At 44.1% G+C, this 22,363-nt stretch overlaps 3 protein-coding genes and 1 long non-coding RNA gene across 4 annotated transcripts; 1 reads left to right on the top strand and 3 right to left on the bottom strand.

Annotated features, from left to right (window-relative positions):
- LOC100518930 (keratin-associated protein 2-4) lies at positions 710-14,688 on the bottom strand. Its single transcript, XM_021067007.1, has 2 exons — positions 14,274-14,688; positions 710-979 (listed from the first exon to the last, which is right to left on the bottom strand). Exons 1-2 carry the CDS (start codon positions 14,612-14,614, stop codon positions 967-969), a joined length of 354 nt encoding a protein of 117 aa, XP_020922666.1. The 5' UTR covers positions 14,615-14,688; the 3' UTR covers positions 710-966.
- LOC106504189 (keratin-associated protein 2-4-like) lies at positions 9,070-9,773 on the bottom strand. Its single transcript, XM_021067008.1, has one exon. The coding sequence runs from the start codon at positions 9,695-9,697 to the stop codon at positions 9,344-9,346; it is 354 nt and encodes a 117-aa protein (XP_020922667.1). The 5' UTR covers positions 9,698-9,773; the 3' UTR covers positions 9,070-9,343.
- Positions 14,027-21,346, bottom strand: LOC102163700 (keratin-associated protein 2-4). Its single transcript, XM_005668838.3, has 2 exons — positions 20,982-21,346; positions 14,027-14,300 (listed from the first exon to the last, which is right to left on the bottom strand). The coding sequence occupies exons 1-2, from the start codon at positions 21,293-21,295 to the stop codon at positions 14,261-14,263; spliced, it is 354 nt and encodes a 117-aa protein (XP_005668895.2). The 5' UTR covers positions 21,296-21,346; the 3' UTR covers positions 14,027-14,260.
- LOC110256007 lies at positions 14,035-19,479 on the top strand. Its single transcript, XR_002337108.1, has 3 exons — positions 14,035-14,157; positions 16,801-16,930; positions 19,308-19,479. It is a non-coding gene; the product is annotated as an uncharacterized LOC110256007 (long non-coding RNA).

Here is a 22,363-nt window from a genome sequence, read left to right as displayed (position 1 = left end):
GATCTCTGAACAACTCCATGTACGTTTGTGCATACCATTTCCATGATTAAGAATGCCGTCTTCCCAACAAATCTGCACATTTAATCTTAAGCCCCATGAACTGTTAGCTTCTTTCAATCTTTTTTGTTCTCCCTAATGAATAGCAACTTCTCTGTGGACACCAGACCATGTGTTGTATTTTTTTTCCATACTCTAATTTTTTTTTTTTTTTTTTGGTCTTTTTAGAGCCACAGCCACAGCATATGGAGGTTCCCACGCTAGGGGTGGAATCAGAGCTGTAGCTGTCGGCCTACACCACAGCCACAGTAACACGAGATCCGAGCTGCATTTGAGACCTACACCACAGCCACAGTAACACAAGATCTGAGCTGCATCTGTGACCTACACCACAGCTCACAGCAATGCTGGATCCTTAACCCACTGAGGAAGGCCAGGGATGGAACCTGCGTCCTCATGGATACTCGTCCAGATTCGTTTCTGCTGAGCCACGGTGGGAACTCCCTCCATACTCTGATCTGTAGGTGAGTTGTTGTGAATTTGATTCATCTCCCTAGGAGTTTCTTGGACAGGGGAACATTTTAAACTCAATTTTAAATTCTGTTGTGTACCATACAGTCTATGGCTCACAGATGGTAGACAATCAGTGCATTTTTATTAGGTCTACGTTTAATGAAAAAAAAAAATGAGAATAAATAAGTAAAACCAAAGCTGTGGTTGCCAGGCCAAAAAAAGAGAAGTTTATTAGAAAACGATCATGCTGCAAGACTTAAGATCTCAGAGGGGAAGAAGAAGTTGTTGCTGTTCCTTGAGAACAGCCCAAGGCTTAATGGGTGAATCTGGATCCTTTTCAACTCCTGGTTGATTTGGGGTCTTGATGGTTCAGGGCAAGAAGTTTGTCAGGTAGAGAAATGAGAGTAGAACTTTTTCAGAAGGTTGGTTGTTTGCTCCTGGCAGTCCGTGCGTGGCTCAGCAGCAAGAGGGGAAGGTCCTGCAGACAGTGCGGCAGGGGGCGGGCTGGCAGCAGGGCGGGCGGCAGCACGGGGACTGCACAGACACCGGCCGGCAGCACGGGGTGGCCCAGCAGCACGGGCGGCAGACCACGGCCTGGCAAGACGAGGGGCAGCAGGTGATGGGGCGGCAGCATCCCTCCTGCAGGCTGCACGGGTCGCAGCAGACAGGGCGGCGGCAGGGCTCGCAGATGGAGCGCGTGTAGCGGGGCGCGCAGGTCACGGGGCGGCACACGGTGGTCTGGCAGGACACGGGGCGGCAGCAGCAGGGGTCGCGCTGGCAGCAGGGCTGGGCGCAGCAGGAGCCGGTCATGGTGGTGCCTGGGGCTGAGGTGGGTGGAGCTGGTGAGAGGAGCGGAGGGTTCTCAGGTGTGACTGTCCTCCTCCTGCCCCAGGCCCTTTATATACCTGGCCCGGTGCTCATGAACCCCTCTTGTTTATCTTTTGGCCAATTAAGTAGAAACTTGTTTTGACTCGTGGCTGCATTGCTGGTGACATACTCATGGTCTCGTTAAAGCACATTTTCTGCTTCCTCCCTATGAATGTATTCATGCCGTTCATCATCAAAATCTAAGTATTTGGGGCCATTTGGGGGTGATGACAGCTCTTGATGCTTATTTTGAGTAGATGGCGTGTGACAAACCCTGGCCAAAATGGTCCTACATGAGCTGCAGTATTTGCAGAAATTACACACAAGGGGGTTTCTAGAGCCCTGACTACTTCCTATCCATCACCCCCAAAAATCCCCTGAAAAGCCTACCTGCGAGTCAGACGGGTGTGGATATCGCTTTGAATGGGGTGGCATAGGATAGTTACACAGGTCTTGTAGAAGTCCCAGAAGGGGACCATAGACAGGGAAACTTAGGGACCTTGGGGAGACCAATGTAAGTTCATGGTCCCTCAAGAAAGCCAGCAGAACGTGGTGGAATGAAGCAGGCTTGCTTCACTATAAAACCATAAATAAAAGCACGAGATAGGCCTCAGGACATTAAGTAAAAGATAAAATGAGACCTGTATTCAAGTTCACAAGATAATGATCCTTAGGACCAAGGACAGGAGTTTAAGAGAAAGATGACATTCCAGAGTAGGGGACCCTCATATATGGAATCCAGAGCCGATTCAACATATTTTAGCATATGCCACCACCTTTCTGCTGATTTGAATAAGCGGCTTGACAGTCCTAGTCTGACGTCTTACCAGGTGCCAAGGGAGCTCTTTTCTCCCTCCCCTCTTTCCTTGGATTATAAAAATGTAGCCCACCTCATCCTCCGGGCAGAGCTTCCTAGCCTGCCTGCTTGTCTGTCTCACAGGCGTCCTATCTTAATAAATCTATCTCTCGCCTATCATATTCTCTCTTACTGAATTCCTTCTGGGCCGAACCACAAAGAACCTGAACCTCAGTTAAGTCCAGACACTGGGTGAGTGATTCTAATTTAAAAAACCCCGGGTTCAAGTCCCAATCGGGGTTCTCCCTAGGTTCGAGTCAGAGGTGTTTTCAGTTTCAACCTGATAAATGAAATGTACATGCCCTGAATAAGCCCGCAGCTCATATGCTTGTATTGGAAAAGAAAAAATTTACTTTTATAAACCAAGTTAAGTATTAGAATTAAAAAATCCAAGACTGCTCTCCGTTTCATTTTTTTTTTTTTTCTTTTCTTTTTTTCCAGTTCAGGTTGTGGCAATTCTGGCCTTTCTGGTCACAGAGTGCTGATTATATCTCCAAGGCATGACTTTTTTTTTTTTTTAACTTGCCTTCCTTGTAAAGAATCATGTAATGAGAATTTTTTTTTTTTTCTTCGTATCTCTTGACATGGATGCTCCAACCAGAAAATGACAGGATGGAGGTTTTTTCCAACAAACATGGAAAACATATACCCTGTGCAGAGAGGGGTGGGTGGAGAGGCTATGCAGCTGTTCCGTGATGGCACAGCTGGAAGTGTGACTGCTGGACAGGCTTCCTTGGGCATCATTGCCACGGGCAGTTGAGGAATTGCCTGGGGGAAACAGAAATGGTCTCCTTCTTTCAGCTTTACTCTCCTGATTATTCACCAGACCAGCGTTTGGATCACTTTAGAATCATTCGCATTATTTAAAAGAATGTGCTGCAGGCCCCAGAAGCTAAAGCTCCCTCAACGGAATTTCAAACATAATTTCAAAACTTTAAAGTCATGTAAATTGACTGAACATAGAGTCACAACTGGGGAAACAGAGGAGGAAGAAATAAAGCAGAACCTCATTGAGGAAGACTCTTAACTCTGTCTCTCTGTGGTCCATGGACACTCGTGATTTTTTTTCTTTTTTCTTTTCTTTTTTTTTTTTTTTTTGCTTTTTAGGGCATATGGTAGTTCCCAGGCTACAGGTCAAATCAGAGCTGCCGCTGCCAGCCTACGAACAGAGCCGCTGCAGTGCAGAATCTGAGCCACCTCTTCGACCTATACCACAGCTCACGGCAACGCCGGATCCTTAACCCACTGAGCGAGGCCAGGGATCAAACCCTCATTCTCATGGATCCTAGTCAGATTCATTTCCACTGTGCCGCCGCAGGAACTCCCTCATGATTTTTTTCAAAGCAGAAACCAGAACCTAAATAAAAGCTTGTATCTTCTGCTCTTTTTTCCCTTTTTCCCAGCTTCATTGAGACATAATTGACATAGCATGGTGGGTAATGTTTAAGGTGTGCTTGGTCAGGTTAATACATGGCAAAATGTTGACCACAATAAGGTTAGTTAATATGTCCCTCGCCTGAATTAATTATCCTTTTGTTGTTGTTATGATGAGAGCATTAAAAATCTATTCTCATAGCACGTTTCAAGTATACAGTATACAGCTGACCCTTGAACAGCATGGGTTTGAACTGCATGAACCCACTTATCAGCAGATATTTTTTCACTTATAGGCAGATTTTTTTCAATAGTAAATGCTCCGGTACCACACAGACAGTGGTTGGTGTCATCATAGATATGGAGGGAATGCAAATAGAGAGGAACCATGGAAATGGAGCCTTGACCATGGAGGATAGAGTCTAAGTTATACTCAGAGTTTTGACTGTGCAGAGGATCAGGGCCCCAACCCCCAAGCGTGCAAGGTCAACTGCAGTATTATTTCCTAGAGTCACCATGACCTACATCAGAATGTATTCATCTTATAACTGAAAGTTTTTATCCTTTGGCCAGCATCTCCCCGTCTCTCCTACCCCTCAGGCCCTTTCTACTCCGTTACTCTGAGTTTGATATTTTTGATTCCACCTATAAGGGAGGTCATACAATATTTGTCTTTCTCTTTCTGACTTACTTCATTTAGCCTAATGCCTTCAAGGTCCATCCATGTTGTCCCAGAGGCTTCTTCGGATGGCTAAATTATATATAGAAAACATTTTATTTGTCCGTTCATCTGTGTTGGGACATTTATGTTGTTTCAATGTCTTGCCTGTTATGCACAACGCTGTAATGAACACGGGAGGGCAGATAGCTTTTAGAAATAATGATTTCATCTCCTTTCAGTGGGATTGCTAGATCATAGGGTAGTTCTATTTTTAATTTTTTGAAGACCTTCCATATATTCCTTAGTAGCCATACCAATTTACATCCCTACCAACAGTGTACCAAGCTTCATCCATTCCCTAGACAAGAGAGTGCATATGCCAATCCCACACTCCCAATCCATGCCTCCCCACCCCCTACCTTTTCTCTTTGGTAAGTCTAAGTTTGTTTTCAAAGTCTGTGAGTCTATTTCTGTTTATAAATAAGTTCACTTATATCCCTCCTTAGATTCCACGTATAAATGGTAACACATGATATTTGTCTTTCTCTGTCTGACATACTTCATAAATGAAGTATAATTATGCTAAAGCATAATAATCTCTAGGTCCATTCTTGTCTGCAAATGACATGATTTCATTCTTTTTTATGGCTGAGTAATATTCCATTGTATATATGTACCACAGTTTCTTTATCCATTCCTCTGTAGATGGACATTTAGGATGCTTCCATGTCTTGGCTATTGTAAATAGTGCTGCAATGAAGATTGGGGTGCATGTATAGTGGTTGTACCAATATACATTCCCACCAACATGTAGGACAATTCCCTTTTCTCCACATCCTTTCCAACATTTATTATCTCGTCTTTTTGATAATATCCATTTTAAGAGGTGTGAGGTGCTATCACATTATGGTTTTGATTTGCATTTCCCTGGTGATTAATGATGCTGAACACCTTTTCCTATGCTTCTTGACCACCCCTATGTCTTCTTTGAAAAAAAAAGTCTACAAATCTGATATTTCTTTTTTTTTTTTAATCATTATTCTTTTTATTTTTTCTTCTATCTCTCTCTCTCTTTTTTTTTTTTTTTGTCTTTTTAGGGCTGCATCTCAGCATATGGAGGTTCCCAAGCTAGGGGTCTAATCATAGCTATAGCAGCCAGTCTACACCACAGACACAGCAATGCAGGATCTGAGCCGCATCTGTGACCTACACCACAGCCAGGGATCAAACTGGAGGCCAGGGATCGAACCTGCGTCCTCATGGATACTAGTCAGATTCATTTCCACTGAGCCATGATGGGAACGCCAATCCTCTGATATTTTTAAAGTGAATTGGTTTTTTGTTTTGTTGCTGTTTAGTTGTAGGAGTTCCTTATATTCTTTGGATATTAACTGCTTATCAGATATAGTTTGAGAATATTTTTTCCCATTTGGTAGGTTGCCTTTTCATTTTGTTGGTCATTTCTTTTGCTGTGTAGATGCTTTGTAGTTTGAGAGTCCCACTTGTTGATTTTTGCTTTTGTTGCTTATGATTTGCTCAAGTCAGATTGTCTCTTTTTTTATATGAAATAGCTTTTTAAAATTGTTTTGTTGTAGTTGATTCACAATGTTCTGTTGCTGTACAGCAACCCGATCCAGATACATATATATATATATATATATATATATATATTCTTTTTCTCACATTATCCTCCATCATTTTCCATCACAAGTGGCTAGATATAGTTCCTTATTCTATACAGCAGGATCTCATTGCTTACCCACTCTAAATGCAATAGTTTGCATCTACCAACCCCAAACTCCCAGTCCATCCCATTCCCTCCCCCACCCCACCTTAGCAACCACAAGTCTTTTCTCCATGTCCATGAGTTTTTGTTTTTGATTTTTTTTTTTCTGTAGATAGGTTCATTTGAAGGCACATCATCTCTTAATCAGTGTTTCCCAATGCTGGGGGTGGGGTGTCTTCATAATGATCATATTTTGTGCAAAGAGAACCTCTTTGGAGGATAACCTCAGTTAAGAAGACTAATTTCTCTACTCCAAATACTTCTAATCCAAAATTATTCTTAAAAGATTTTTCCTTCCTCTTTACAAATAGCCCCCAAAATAGCCACAAGTGCTTCAGTAAGCAATGCTGGTGCTTATTCAGTCTAAGATACTCATCCTACTCCATAACCAAGTTTCATTTCCAGGAAGAAAATACATGGGTCATGTCTGAATAATTCATGTCACTGAGCTCTATGATTTGACACTGGTGGCAAGTCATATGCTATTTTCTAAAGCCACTTATCCTGAAACCAGACAACACTCATTGAAAATTTTGCCACTTACTATGTGTCCTTGAGCCTTGAGGGCTAATAATAGAAATATGTCAAGGCTGTTGTGAGGATAAAATGAGCTCATAAATGTCAAGCACTAAGAACAGTGCCTGGCGCTTAGTAAGTGTCTTGTATTTTTTTGGGGGGGGGGGTTCGGACTTTTTGTTGTTTAAGGCTGCACCCGTGGCATATGGAGGTTCCCAGGCTAGGGGTCCAGTTGGAGCTGTAGCCACCAGCCTACACCATAGCCACACCAGATCTGAGCTGCTTCTGTGAACTATACCACAGCTCATGGCAACATCAGATCCTTAACCTACTGAGTGAGGCCAAGGATCGAACTTGCAACCTCATGGTTCCTAGTCAGATTTGTTTCTCCTTCGCCATGACAGGAACTCTGGATTTGTTAGTAAATATATTTTAATAGGTCATGTTACATTGGTGCCATATAAACTCTAAAGTTTGAATTTAGAACAAAGATGAATGTATCTGATATGGCCGGCAGCCAGTTTTCTGCTCAGTCACCATATTAAATAAGATTATGCAGTGAGAGTTTCACTAATAACATAAAATGAAAATATCTTGAAGGAAGATATAAAGCTTCCTCTATTTGGAGTTCCCATTGTGGCTCAGCAGAAACGAATCCGACTTGTGACTATGAGGTCTCAGATTCGATCCTTGGCCTCACTTAGTGGGTTAAGGATTCAGTCGGTACTGCAGTGAGCTGTGGGGTAGGTTACAGACATGGCTTGGATCTGGCATTGCTATGGCTGTGGTGTGGGCCAGCAGCTACAGCTCCAATTGGACCCCTAACCTGGGAACCTCCATGTGCTGCTGGTGCAGCCCTAAAAGGACAAAAAAATAAAAAATAAAAATGACAGGACAATTGCATGAGGTTTCCTATTAGCTTTGCAATCTTCAGCTTTTTTTTTTTTTTGCATTTTTAAGGCTTTATTGAAGTATAGTTGATTTACAATGTTGTGATAATTTCTGCTGTGCCACAAAATGATTCAGTTATACATGTACACACATCCACTTTCTTTCAGATTCTTTTCCCACATAGATTATCACAGAATATTGGGTAGAGTTCTCCGTGCTCTACAGCAGCTCCCTGTTTAACTATGTTTAACCATTTCGGGTACTTCCTTTATATTTATATTGCTTCAATTATCTGCTACTTGCCTTATTTCTTATGTATATCTCATCTCCATGAGTAGATTATAATCATTTGCAGCAGGGACCCGCTTTTCTTCCTTTGTATTTCCTCAGGGTGGTCAACTCAGTGTCTTATTCATAATAGATGTTCAATACATATGTGTAGATGGATAGTGATTGATTAGTTTGCTTGCAAAATGCCATCAAAGCCCAATTCCTGTGCACAAAGCTGAGCAGCCCTTGAAAGCCAGTATAGATTGAATATCTACACAAGCTGACATTGCAAATAACATTCAGAATCACAAGGAGACCTGTACACACAGAAGGGAGCGCATTATCAGAGGAGGCAGTTGTACTTGGTCAGAGAGTACAAGTTCCTGGGCAGAGGAACACGTATCGATCCTACCAAGAGGACGTGTTTGGCTTAAAGGCTTAAGGTTGGGGGGCTTGCATCCTCCCGGGTCTTTTCTGAACATCAGTGATTACGACTGCATTATAATTATATTGGTAAGAAACTTATATGAACTTTCATTACTTCTTGTTCTTTGGCTTCAAGATACAGTGACTGGCTAGATGCCCACCCAAGCGTTCTTCCCCCTCTCACCTACTGGGCTTAAAATGTGTGAATTCAGCAAATGAGCACTCGGACTCCTTCCTGGCCACCGTTGAGGGACATTTCTTAGGTACCTGCCATGTGTCTAGAACTCTGGGCACAAGTGACGCTATATGGTGAGGATATTAGAGCCAGGCAGGTGCCCCTTGCTTACTCTGCTACTGTTCCCTGTACGTGCCATTTGTGGTAATAAGGACACCACCCAGACTTAAGTTATTTTCAAGAACAATTGAAGAGGATTATTACAATATGGAATCTGAACTATGACACAGATGAACTTATTTATAAAATAGAAACAGACTCACAGACATAAGAAAACAAACGAATGGTTATCAAAGGGGAAAGGAGGCAGGGAGGGATAAATCAGGACTTGGGGATGGCAGCTACAAATTACTGTATGTAAAATAGATAAATGACAAGGTTCTGCTGTATTCAATACCCTCTAATAATGTATTCAATATCCTGTAATAAACCTTAATGGAAAAGAATATGAAAAAGAATGTGTATACACACACACACACATATATATATGTGTGTATAACTGAATCACTCTGCTGTGCCAAAGACATTAGCACAACATTGTAAATCAACTCTGCTTCAATAGTTTTTTTTTTTTTTTTTTTTTTTTTTTTTCAAAAAAGAGGATTCTTTCACATCTTGCTTTGAATATCTCTGGACAAAATAGAATCTATTGAAAGGAAAAATGACCAAGACCATGATTTTTATGCTGGGAGTGCTAAGTTTATTAGAAAAGCAGCAACATGATACAGGGGCAAGCTGGGTGTTGAGAGGGCAGGATATGCTTTCTCAGTAATTAGTTTGAAAAGTGTCTTCGGTTTCTCCCTATGAGCAAGTTCGAAGAGACGAGGAGTGGGCTTCTCAAAAAACCAACCAACTAACCCCATATCGTTGGGCTGCGAAGCTGTGGGACAGCAGGATGGACCGGGGACCTACGGAGGGACCTTAGTGGTGATGCCGCCTGGGATGTGCTGCTCAGCAGCAAGAGGGGAAGGTCCTGCAGACAGTGCGGCAGGGAGCGGGCTGGCAGCAGGGCGGGCGGCAGCACGGGGACTGCACAGACACCGGCCGGCAGCACGGGGTGGCCCAGCAGCACGGGCGGCAGACCACGGCCTGGCAAGACGAGGGGCAGCAGGTGATGGGGCGGCAGCATCCCTCCTGCAGGCTGCACGGGTCGCAGCAGACAGGGCGGCGGCAGGGCTCGCAGATGGAGCGCGTGTAGCGGGGCGCGCAGGTCACGGGGCGGCACACGGTGGTCTGGCAGGACACGGGGCGGCAGCAGCAGGGGTCGCGCTGGCAGCAGGGCTGGGCGCAGCAGGAGCCGGTCATGGTGGTGCCTGGGGCTGAGGCGAGTAGAGCTGGTGAGAGGAGCGGAGGGTTCTCAGGTGTGACTGTCCTCCTCCTGCCCTGGGCCCTTTATATACCCTGGCCAGGTGCTCACGACTCTCACCACACAAGGTCATTCCTGATTTTTGTTTATTCTTTTCGATTGGGTTTGGCAAGTCAGTAAGTTCTCTAACATTTTTTTCTGATGCTCAGCAACTCATAAAAGACCATTTGTTTTCCTTATTTAGTGAAGACTCGTTGTCTTTTGCTATTTATGGCTCAAGTAGGAACTTAATGAGGGTAACTTCAAAGTTTCCAATTATCTATAATTCAGCGATGGCTTTGCCTGTTCATGTTTTGATAGCAGAGTAGTTGTCATGCTCCGAGGGTGACTTCCTAATAGTGGAAATGAATTCCCCAAGTTGTGAGTGTCCTTTTCCACTGCTGAGCTTCCTGGGCAGCATGAGTTCAGAAAACTACTCTAGGGATATTTTAAAAGTCATGGTTTGTCATTAAAAGAATTTCCAGTTTACTTTTGGAAGCTATAAGAAAGCATCTTAGTAGAACTCTTATTATCTGCAGGGTCCCCCCCCCCTTTGTGGTGAAATGCATATAAGGGAAAACTTACTGTCTTAACCGTGTTTGTGTGTGCAGCTCAGTGATAGTTAAGCACCTTCATATTGTGCCACCGTCAGCACCATCCATCCCCAGAACTCTTTTCATCCTGCAAAACTGAAATTCTGCATCCATGAAGCAACTCCCCAAGACCTCCTCTTCCCGGTGGAAACCACCATAGTAACTTTAAAAAGAAATCAAATCTCTTTTTCCCTTCACAGCCCATAATTATTGGCTCCAACCCAACCAGGTCTGTGACCTTAGGCAAATCAGTTCTGTTACCTTATGTGTAAAATGTGGAATATAAACCCAGCCTCTGGAAAACACCGTTCTACTCTCTGTTAATATGAGTTTGGCTTTTTTTTTTTTTGTCTTAGATACATGGCCGTTAATTTCCGTAGTTGTATCTTTCCAAACCATGGTGAATTTTACTATTTATTTATGACTTAGTACCTTCATGATAGCCAGAATCATGGAGTTCTAACTACATTTGAAGCATTATGCAAAAAGAAATACATGTATTAATTTATTCTTCATAAAAATCCTATGAGACACAGGCTACCTATTTATACTGGTGGGGGAGTATAAATTAGAAACTTTAGGGTTAAAATATACACACTACTATATATAAAATAGGTAAACAACAAGATTCTATGGTATAGCAGGGGAAACTATACCCAATTCTTCTAATAGCCTATAATGGAAAATAATCTGTGGCTCAGTGGGTTAAGAACCTGACATAGTATCCTTGATGACGTGGGTTTGATCCTGAATAGCCAAAGCAATATTGAAAAAGAAAAATGGAACTGGAGGAATCTGGCTTCCTGACTTCAGACTATACTACAAACCTGCAGTTATCAAAACAGTACTGGCACAGAAACAGAAATCTAGATCAATGGAACAGGATAGAAAGCCCAGACATAAACCCAAGTACTAATCTATGACAAAGGAGGCAGGCACATACAGTGGAGGAAAGATAGTCTTTTCAGTGTGTGGTGCTGGGGAAACTGGACAGCTACATGTAAAAGAATGAAATTCAAACATTATCTAACACAAAAATAAACTCAAAATGGATTAAAGACCTAAATGTAAGGCCAGATACTATGAACCTCTTAAGGGAAAACATAGGCAGAATGCTTTTTTTTTTTTGCTATTTCTTGGGCCGCTCCCTCGGCATGTGGGAGGCTAGGGTTTGAATCGGAGCTGTAGCCACCGGCCTATGCCAGAGCCATAGCAACGCGGGATCCGAGCCGCGTCTGCAACCTACACCACAGCTCACAGCAACGCTGGATCCTTAACTCACTGAGCAAGGGCAGGGACTGAACCCGCAACCTCATGGTTCCTAGTCGGATTCGTTAGCCACTGCGCCACGACGGGACCTCCCAGAATGCTCTTTGACATAAATCTAAGCAACATGTTTTTTGACCCACCTCCTAGAATAAAAATAAAAACAAAAATAAACCAATGGGATCTAAGTAAACTCAAAATCTTTTGCACAGCAAAGGAAACCTTTAAAAAAAAATGAAAAGAGAACCCACAGAATGGGAGTAAATCTTTGCGAATGATACAACTGATAAGGGGCTGATCTCCCAAAGACACAAACAACTCATTTAACTCAACAACAACAAAATGGGCAGAAGACCTAAATAGATATTTATCCAAAGAAGACATACATAGAGCCAACTGGCACATGAAAAGATGCTCACCATCACTAATTATTACAGAAATATGAATCAAAACTACAATGAGATACCATCTCACATGGGGCCAAATGACGGTCATTAAAAAGTCTGCAAATAACAAATGCTGGAGAAAGTATTGTGAAGTATGAAGCAAATTTCTCTCTGCATCTGAGAAAATATTGTAAGAGGGGCAAATCTCTCAAAGGCACACAGGGGTAATTCTGAGAGGAGGAAAACAGATGTAGTGGAGAATTTATAAAAATAACTTTAAAAAGGAGTTCCCATCATGGCTCAGTGGTTAACGAATCGGACTAGGAACCATGAGGTTGTGGGTTCGATCCCTGGCCTCGCTCAGTGGGTTAAGGATACAGCAATGCCATGAGCTGTGGTGTGGTGAAAGCCGGCATCAACAGCTCTGATTAGACCCCTAGCCTGGGAACCTTCATATGCCGCAGGTGTGGCCCTAGAAAGACAAAACAAACAAACCAAAAAAAACTTAAATTTTTTTGGAGTTCTCATTGTGGTTCAATGAGTACAGGACGCCATGTAGTCTCCATGAGGATTCAGGTTCAATCCCTGGCCTCTCTCAGGGGGTTAAAGATCTGGCATTGCCGAGGCTGCTGTGTAGGTTGCAGAGGCAGCACCGCTCTGGTGTTGCCATGGCAATGGCATAGGCCTCAGCTGCAGCTCTGATTTGACCCCTGGCCTGGAAAATTCCATATGGTGCAGTCGTAAGAAGGAAAAAATATTTCTTTAAATTTTAGAAACATGGTGATCCAGAATATGTAGAAAGAAATTGAACTTGTAAACTGCACCAGTAAACAATCAAACTCAATTAAGAGCAAACTCCATAGTGCGCATACCGACAGTGTGAAAGTTCTCAACGTAGTGGGGCTAGTTGTTGAGAAGCCTTTACCGTATTTCAAGAAAAATACTTTCCTTCCTGAGGTAGCTGATGGCTTTATTGTAAGAATGCACGTATCTAGCTGGAGGTGAGAGTTGGGGTGAGATGAAGTCTTTCTCTGTTCCACCCCTGAGAACGTATCCATGCAATCATTCAACAAATAATTTTTGATTATATACTCTGTGCCATATACGGTGTGGGACAGTGGGAATCCGGCAGTGAACAAAATCCATCAAGATCTGGGCCTTCACAAAGCTTTCCTTGCTTGATGCCTCTGGCTGGGCAGGTAGACACAGCCAAGCATACAAGAAGCACATTCCAAAATCACTTGGAGATGGAATGTTGGGACGTCAATATTTATTTCTCAGGAAAACAACGACGCTTAGTTTCCCGACCAGGGTTAAGAGTGTTTAATGACAAAAACAAATCCACACTTTGGCATGGCTTTACTGGTCAAATTATTTCGAGTTCTAAGTTAGAAGGGTTCCAAAGAAACTACTTGTCTCCCTGCTTGGCTGGAGGGAGCCAGGAAAAGATGGGATAGTGAGTGGTTGTTCCAGGTCAGGCATTTCAGTGCTTAGGAATTCCAGGTATCCATGGATGTGAATCCTTGCACAGTTTTCTAAATCGGGGAACAAATGGGATCATGACTTAGGCTTCCCACCCCCAACCCATCACCTGTGTGAGGATGAGGCATTAGTCAAGTTCAGGATCAGAGAGACGTGCATTTCCTCAGCCTCCCCAGGAAAACTATGGCTTGAAATAGGAAGGTGCTTCACATAAGAGGTTCTGAATTGCTATTAAAATTATAGCCCCTTTGCCTGAATTTTTCTTAAAACTAAAAAAAAAAAAAAAAAAAAAAAAAAAAAGTCCTTGGAAAATCCTTCTTCTTTTGGTTCTTCTGATTTTGCATATCATCACTTAAGGTAAAAATAAGCTTTTTAAGATCCAAAAACAATAAAGAGAAACACATTTGCTTCCCAGAAATAAAAGTTTATTATTCACTGTGCAAAGCCCTAAAAATATAACATTATCCTGGAAAAAATATCCCCTCTTGAAAGAGTAGCAAAGTGATGATGAGTCAGTGGGATAGAGCTCCAATTCAAGAGCAACTTTGATCTTTGTTTACTCTTTTTTTTTTTTCAAGCCAGGAATTCAAATGCTGAAAGCTGGAATTTGTCTAAAGACGGTCAAAGAGGGCCAGGATTCGCTGCATAATTATGTGGGAAAGTGGATAGTTGCTGTTGGTTGTTTGAAGGCAGGTAGGTTGCAAAAGCGGTGTCACTTAGCCCATGCATGGGGCGGGGGTGTGGGAAGGATTTGCTCGTGTGTCTTAATACCTGGGAAGCTATCTTGCAGGGCTGCTCAGCAGCAAGAGGGGAAGGTCCTGCAGACAGTGCGGCAGGGGGCGGGCTGGCAGCAGGGCGGGCGGCAGCACGGGGACTGCACAGACACCGGCCGGCAGCACGGGGTGGCCCAGCAGCACGGGCGGCAGACCACGGCCTGGCAGGACGAGGGGCAGCAGGTGATGGGGCGGCAGCAGCCCTCCTGCAGGCTGCACGGGTCGCAGCAGACAGGGCGGCGGCAGGGCTCGCAGATGGAGCGCGTGTAGCGGGGCGCGCAGGTCACGGGGCGGCACACGGTGGTCTGGCAGGACACGGGGCGGCAGCAGCAGGGGTCGCGCTGGCAGCAGGGCTGGGCGCAGCAGGAGCCGGTCATGGTGGTGCCTGGGGCTGAGGCGGGTGGAGCTGGTGAGAGGAGCGGAGGGTTCTCAGGTGTGACTGTCCTCCTCCTGCCCTGGGCCCTTTATATACCCTGGCCGGGTGCTCACGACCCTCACCACACAAGGTCATTTCCTGGAGTTGTGGTTGTCCACTGAAATGAGAAGGAACCCCAGATTGGTGGATCCAAAGGCTGAGGCAGCAATTCCAGCATCACTGAAGGAAGCTTTCCTTCCTTCCTGTCTTTTTCCCCTGGCATGAATACTTAATGATTAATATCATCAGAGCAATTACTCATTGCAGAGCAGACCATGTCATGTGACAGAGAGACAAGTTGAAAGGCTAAAGAATCCAGTGTTGCCACCATCACACTTTCTTCTTGTTCACCGTCCATGACTAAGCCCGCCCCTCTAATGTCGATGAAGTCAGAAGCCTGGTTTCTGATAAACAGAGAAATGCAGAAAGAATTTCTAAAAACCACAATGGCTTATAAAAGGAGATGCGTACTGATTCTGCTATGGAAAGAATGGCCCAGTGCTTCTGTAAAACCACAGACTGCTTCACCCTGTTTATAAGGGAATGTCCACTAAAGCCACTGAAGTGATACTGTTTAGTGACCAGGGTTGGCTTCTAACTTCACAGTGACTTAGGGGACACTTACTCAGTAAACAAGGCTGTACTCAATTTCTCATCACAGAGTAATTACAGATTTTAGGAAGGCAAGACAAAGGCAAGAAATCAATGAAAGGAGAACAATTTTTCTTCAGTAGAGTTTTATTTACATTGTATCTTTATGAGTGTCCTCCTTGAGAGCAATCTGAGAAATAACATTTAAATTGGAATATTTGTTGTTTCTAGGTGTGACTTTGCACGGACTTTGCTGAGTTCTACAATACCTATTGAAAATATTTTCCTTCCTTCCTTCCTTCCTTTCTTTTTTCATTTTGGTTTTTTGGGGCTGCACCCAAGGCATATGGAAGTCCCTGGGTCAGGGTCAAATCACAGCTATAGCTGCCAGCCTACAGCATAGCCACAGCAACACAGAATCTGAGCCAGGTCTTCGACCTGCACCACAGCTCACGGCAGCCCTGGATCCTTAACCCACTGAGCAAGGTCAGGGATCAAACCTGCATCCTCATGGATCCTAGTCAGGATCCATGACCAGGAACCACGAAGCCATGACGGGAACTCCCTGAAAATATTTCTAAAGGAACCAGTTATCTTTCTGTAGAGATGCTTGGTTTGTTGGTTGAGGGTTTTGATTGCTTATGAAGTGTGAAGTTGGCCTCGGGAAAAACAAGAGCAACTAAGTGCTTGTGACTGATAAGATAACTTTGTTTTTTTGTTTTTGTTTTTTTTTTCAGCCACAGCTAAGAAAAATAGACATATAGAAAATAAATGTACAAGGTGGAAGGAAGAAAGGTTAAAAAAGAACCTTGTCCAAGGGTTGTGGGTGGCTCTCAGATCAAATTTGCCTCTGAAGTGTGTTTTGTTTGGTGTGGTCATTTTGTATGCTCTCTCTGGTCCGCCCTACCCCTGGTCTTTAAAGGCTTTTGAGTTTGTGACCCATCCCCGGTTTCAGAGGCCAAATTGGTTTCTCCAGAGTCATACAGAAAAAAGAGTGGCAAAGCTTTAACCATACTACACGTCTGCCGTGAAGTATAAACGCTGAGGCATGGCCCCAGTCTTTTTCCAACTCTGAGTCACCTTAAAATAGTGAATGTGTTCTAGTCATTATCAAACATTCTCTCATCTAGGGAAATAAAATCAGAGCTTGCTTGATTTGGAGCTTAGCGTATTGTTATTTGGTTTAGAATATATAGAAAGTTCCTATCGAGGCTCAGCAGAAGTGAGTCTAACTAGCATCCATAAAGACACAGGTTTGATCCCTGGCCTTGCTCAGTGGGTTCAAGATCTGGCGTTGCCATGAGCTGTAGTGTAGGTCACAGACACAGCTCGGATCCCGTGTTGCTGTGGTGTAGGCCAGCGGCCACAGCTCCAATTTGACCCCTAGGCTGGAAACCTCCATATGCCGAGGGTGTGGCCCTAAAAAGACCAAAAAAAAAAAAAAAAAAAAGAACATATAGAGAGATCCAGATATTAGGAATAGGAATATATCAGTAAACTCATTGCTTTTGTTAGCTAACAGAAAGGCATAGTTCTAAGAAATCCTGTGTTCTACAGTCATAGACTGCCAGACTTTGCTGTTTGAAGTCACGTCAGTAAGAAGCGAATATCCTATTGACTGGAGTGGGCTTGGTCACTGTAACACAGAGAAGCAGTTGCAATATTCAACCCAGAGGCAGAGTTTCAGGTAAGAGATTTTCAGACAACATTCTCCAGTTACCTTAACTTGTGGTTTCTAGAGAAAGAAGACACTAAGTCCTTCTCTTTTCTTCTATTTTTAATCAATTAGTTTATTTAAAAAAAATTTTTTTGGTCTTTTTTTTAGGGCCGCACCCAAGGCATGTGGAGGTTCCCAAGCTAGGGGTCAAATCAGAGCTATAGCTGCCAGCCTACACCACAGCCATAAACACAGGATCCGAGCCGCTTTTGTGACCTACATTACAGCTCACGGCAATGCTGAATCCTTAACCCTCCAAGCAAGGCAGGGGATTGAACCTGCATCTTCATGGATGCTAGTCAGATTTGTTTCCGCTGAGTCACAATGGAAACTCCAGCCTCTATTTTTTAAATGCTCTTAATCTTTTATATATATATATTTTATTGAGGGTTCGGGATGGAAATGCCATGAAATTTGCTTGTGATGATGGTTGTACAATTATAAGTGTAGTAAATTTCATTGAGTACTTTAAAAATTTTTTAAATTAAAAATTTTTTTTTAATTTGCTATTTTCCAAATAAAATAAAATAAAATAAAATTTCATTGGCGTAGAGTTGACTTATGATGTTATGTTAGTTTCAGGTGACTAAGTCCTTTTCACAGCCCAGGTTTTTTTTTTTTTTTTCTGCACCAGCAGCATGCAGAAGTTCCCAGGCCAGGGATCGAACCCGAGCCACTGCAATGTGAACATGAGGTCCTGAACCTGCTGAACCACATGGGAACTCCTGAAAGCCCACTCTTGATGTTAATCCTTTTGCATAAAGGCCTGATTTGTTCTGACTCTATCAGACACCATTTCTTGTAATGTTACCTAAATTCCTCTACCATTGCTCAAAATCTTATAAAAGCTGTTCATTTGGTGGGATGTCCTGGGGTCCTAAGGCGATGTGGTCTCCCTTGCTGTAGCACATTAATGGACCAAATTTGTTGTATAAGAGATGTGTCCCTGGTCTTGATGACGTGGGCTTTTTTAGTCATTTCTTTAAATTCAAGACCTTCTGCAAGAGCAAAATCACTAGAGTGGGAGCAAGTAAATGCTAACCAATGTGGTGTTAAATTGTGGGAGTTTTGTGATTAGAAGGAAAAAAAAGATGGTGTTGATGAACTTTTCCGATGGTCAGAAAAAGCCACACCCTTATCTTAATAGTTTCATGAGTTGTGTTCTGTTAAGAACTAGTTTGGGGGCCACTGGATGTTAGGACATTAAAAAAATTCTGAAAATAGAATATGCATTCCATGTTCTCCAAAATGATCTCTCTCTCTCTCTCTCTTTTTTTTTTTTTAAGGTTGCACCTGCCACATACAGAAGTTCCCAGGCTAGGGGTCGAATCACTGCTGCAGCTGCAGGCCTACGCCACAGCCACAGCAACACTGGATCCAAGCTGCATTTGCAACCTATGCCGCACCTTGGGCAAAACAGGATCCTTAACCCACTGAGCGAGGCCAGGGATCGAACCTACATCCTCACGGATGCTAGTCAGATTCGTTTCCGTTGAGCCACAACGGGAACTCCAGAGATGGGTATTATTAATGGAAAAGAGAAACTATTTTAGTTGGAAAAGAGAAAAACCCTACATAATTTAGGGAACTGGTGGGATTTATTTTTAGAATTAAAAAAAGACAAGTCTCTTCCAAGTGGTTTAAATATTTATCTGCTGAAAATCACAAGAGACTAAACAAGTAATCTTCTAGAGTCTTTCACAGCTTTGAGTTATTTAAATCCTTGGGGTGGTTCAGGGTTAAAGGAAAAAAGTTAACTATCCCCAGTTCTTCTTTGGTCCTGAAACCCCTATTTATAAATTCTGTCATCTAGGACTCTTTCCTATGGACTTGTAGATGAGCCTCTGCAGAGCCCTCGCATCCTGTGACAGCCCCAATCTGAGGATTTTTTTTTTTTGCCTTTTTTATTATATTTAATAGGAAATTTGTTTCTGCCCCTGGATGTAGACGACCCTGAAGAAAAACCTCCCCCTGAATCTTTTCCTGCTCAGAATGACATGATATGTAATAAATAGCACACATTTTGAGGCTGTTTCATAGCGTGATGGTCAACTGTGCAAAAAGGGGTGCCATCAACCTGAGGAAGACCTGCGGGGTCTTCCCAGAGACAAATCCCCTGTGTCCCCTGCCTGCTTCTTGTTTGTAGAAACGTTTTAGGCTCCTTGGCCTCCTCTGAGTTCCAAAGAATGAATTAAATTAGAGAAGTGAGAAAATGCAGAAACAAAGGAAAACAATCAAACAAAACAAAATAGTAATTGTTTAGCCATAAAACAAAGTCAAGGGCCTCTAGTTCCTCCTCAAGGGCTATAGATAATATTCTGAGCCATACCCTCTGACTGTTTTTCAGCTGCTAAAACCCCAGCAGGTGGAAGACGTTAACTGCGTGCCTGCATGCTGACCACAGACCAGTTGGGACCAGAAAATTCCCAGAATATCACCTGTTACCTTACCATCAACCAAAGAATTGAGCCTGAGCTAATCATTGACTCTGCACCCTCTCCCTCACTTTGACTCTAAAAGACCCTTTCCTAAAAACCATTGGGGAGTTCAGATCTTTTGAGCGTAAGCTTCCTATTCCCCTTGCATGGCGCCATATTGGATTCCTTGCAATAAACTCTGTACCTCCTTCACCACCACCCAGGGTCAACAGATTGGCTTTACGGTGCATGGGTGAGCAGATCCAAGACTGGTTTTGTAACAGTCTGGGTGCTTACTATGTGCCAGGCAGTTTATAGAAACAAAGCTATTTCATTTATCCAGCCATCTACATGGCTAAGTATTAATTTTCCCATTTTACAGATAAAGAAACCCAAGGGTCAGAAAAGCTAAAAGTTATACTGATGCTGAAGTTTTTGCTTTAAGTGAATATCTGTCTTTTAGAATTCTTACCATAAAGCCAATTCTCTTCTAATTTATTTTGATTCAATAGAGAGAAATCTAGTACCAGCTGTATTCTAAACATGGAGCTCAAACCTGGGAACCAGAGCAAATAAATTCACAGGTGGCCAGAGAAGATAATCTTAATGCAATGCCTGAGGGGGAGGGAAGTAAGCACAGGATGCTATTGGCACATGTTAGGGGGCACCTAACCTAGCTTGTGTGTGTGTGTGTTTGCGCTCGTGTGTGCATGCATGTTCATGTGCGTATGTATGTGCCTGTGTGTTTGTGTGGTGGAGGGCTTAGGACAGGGCTATTGGGGAGGATCAAGCTGAATCTTGGAAGTGACTCAGGGTTGAGTAGGTGAAGAGGGTAGAGGGAAGGGGTGGGCGAAAGGATATTCCAAATAAATGAAGACCATGACAAAAGCACAGACATGGAACTTGGTGGTTTATACCCGTTATTGAGAGAAGATCAGTGTGGCTTAAAGCAGAACTCAGTAGGGGTGTCGAGACATGACCCTGGAGTTGTGGGCAAAAGCCAGGCCACAGAGGACCTGATGTGCTCAGATTTCCTACCCATGTGAGTGATCCCAGGATAGCCTCCTGGTCCTGTACCACCTCCCAAGCCTGATACCAAGATGCCTAGCTCCTCCCTCTGTCCCTCTCCCGTCTCCCTCGTGCTCCCCTTCTCTCTGTTTTCATCATCTGCTCATCTGTGAACACTAACAGCCATGCACTGAAGAATGAATCGGGTAGCAAGGGGGTTTACAGGAAAAATCAGTTTATTGAAAACAAGTGAGCAGCATATTATGGAAGATGAAGGGGGGGAGGTCGCGTGGTCTCTGGAATCCAGGATGGCTTTGCAACATCGCCCACTCCTGGGACTTTTAAAGATGGATTTATGATCCTTGATGTCTTCTGCTAATGAAGACACCTGGGAATTTGACTCAGACTGGTGGTGGACATCTGTTTATGCACCCGGACGGTAAGATGTAAAAATGACTAGTTTTCTTCCAACCTGAATAAAATGCAGAATAGATGCTTAGGCTCCAGGGTGTGGCTCTGTGGGCATTTTGCAGGAGGTTGGGGGAATGAGGGAGTTTTCTTAGCAAGAGGGGAAGGTTCTGCAGACGGTGCGGCAGGGGGCGGGCTGGCAGCAGGGCGGGCGGCAGCACGGGGACTGCACAGACACCGGCCGGCAGCACGGGGTGGCCCAGCAGCACGGGCGGCAGACCACGGCCTGGCAGGACGAGGGGCAGCAGGTGATGGGGCGGCAGCAGCCCTCCTGCAGGCTGCACGGGTCGCAGCAGACAGGGCGGCGGCAGGGCTCGCAGATGGAGCGCGTGTAGCGGGGCGCGCAGGTCACGGGGCGGCACACGGTGGTCTGGCAGGACACGGGGCGGCAGCAGCAGGGGTCGCGCTGGCAGCAGGGCTGGGCGCAGCAGGAGCCGGTCATGGTGGTGCCTGGGGCTGAGGTGGGTGGAGCTGGTGAGAGGAGCGGAGGGTTCTCAGGTGTGACTGTCCTCCTCCTGCCCTGGGCCCTTTATATACCCTGGCCGGTGCTCATGACCCTCACCACACGAGGTCATTTCCTTGTGAATATTCTGATCAATTAAGAGAGGACTTAGCATTGACTAATGATAGTGGTTTTGGTAACACTCGGGCCACAAAAATAGCCCTGCAGACGCACCAGGGATATTTTCCATTTTCTTGTATTGTTTATTTACACCAAATCTACACCTAGAGTCTAGTGAGTGTTCCTTTGAAATATTCCTAACTCATAAAAAAAGAATGTGTTTTCTAAGTTATTAGGGTTATCTAATCACCCTACCCTTTGGCCCTGAAGTTCACATTTTATTCCTGGACTTCAAAGACTCGCATAATTGCCATCCAAACAGTGACTTGGTGTTTACAGCCGCTGAGCACGTGAAGGTAGCAGGTTCATGGCAGCACGGCAGTGCAGCCCAGCGGTCACCTGCTTCTCAGGCATCTCCTTCCATGACTCACTGCCAGGCAGCCTTGTGGTTTTCCCGATGAGGAGGGACCACATGCCCCCCTGGATCGCTGCCACCTAGTTTAGTTACTCCCCCCACCCTGGGAGGGCCTGGGAGGCGGTGGTGTCCTGCTGTGGTTGTCATTGTCTCTGCCACCTAGAATGCCCTCCTCATCTGCCAAGACAACCTCACCTTTTACCTTGCTTGGAAAACCCTCAAGGATCCATTGCAGGCGTTCCCATTGTGGCTCAGCGGAAATGAACCAACTAGTATCCATGAGGATGCGGTTTCAATCCCTGACCTCGCTCAGTGGCTTAAGGATCCAGTGTTGCCAAGAGCTAGACATGGCTTGGATCTGGTGTGGCTGTGGCTGTGGCGTAGGCCGGCAGCTGTAGCTCTAATTCGACCCCTAGCCTGGGAAGGAATTTCCATATGCTGCAGGTGCAGCCGTAAAAGCAAAAAAAAAAAAAAAAAAAAAAAAAGGCATCAAGACTTTTCGTGTGTAATTTATTTAGGATTAGTCATTGTCG

This window comes from Sus scrofa, chromosome 12 (assembly GCF_000003025.6).
Source record: "Sus scrofa isolate TJ Tabasco breed Duroc chromosome 12, Sscrofa11.1, whole genome shotgun sequence".
Taxonomy (NCBI): Eukaryota; Metazoa; Chordata; class Mammalia; order Artiodactyla; family Suidae; genus Sus; species Sus scrofa.
The sequence above is the reverse complement of the archived record's forward strand: the minus strand, read 5'-3'. Positions and strand labels throughout refer to the sequence as shown.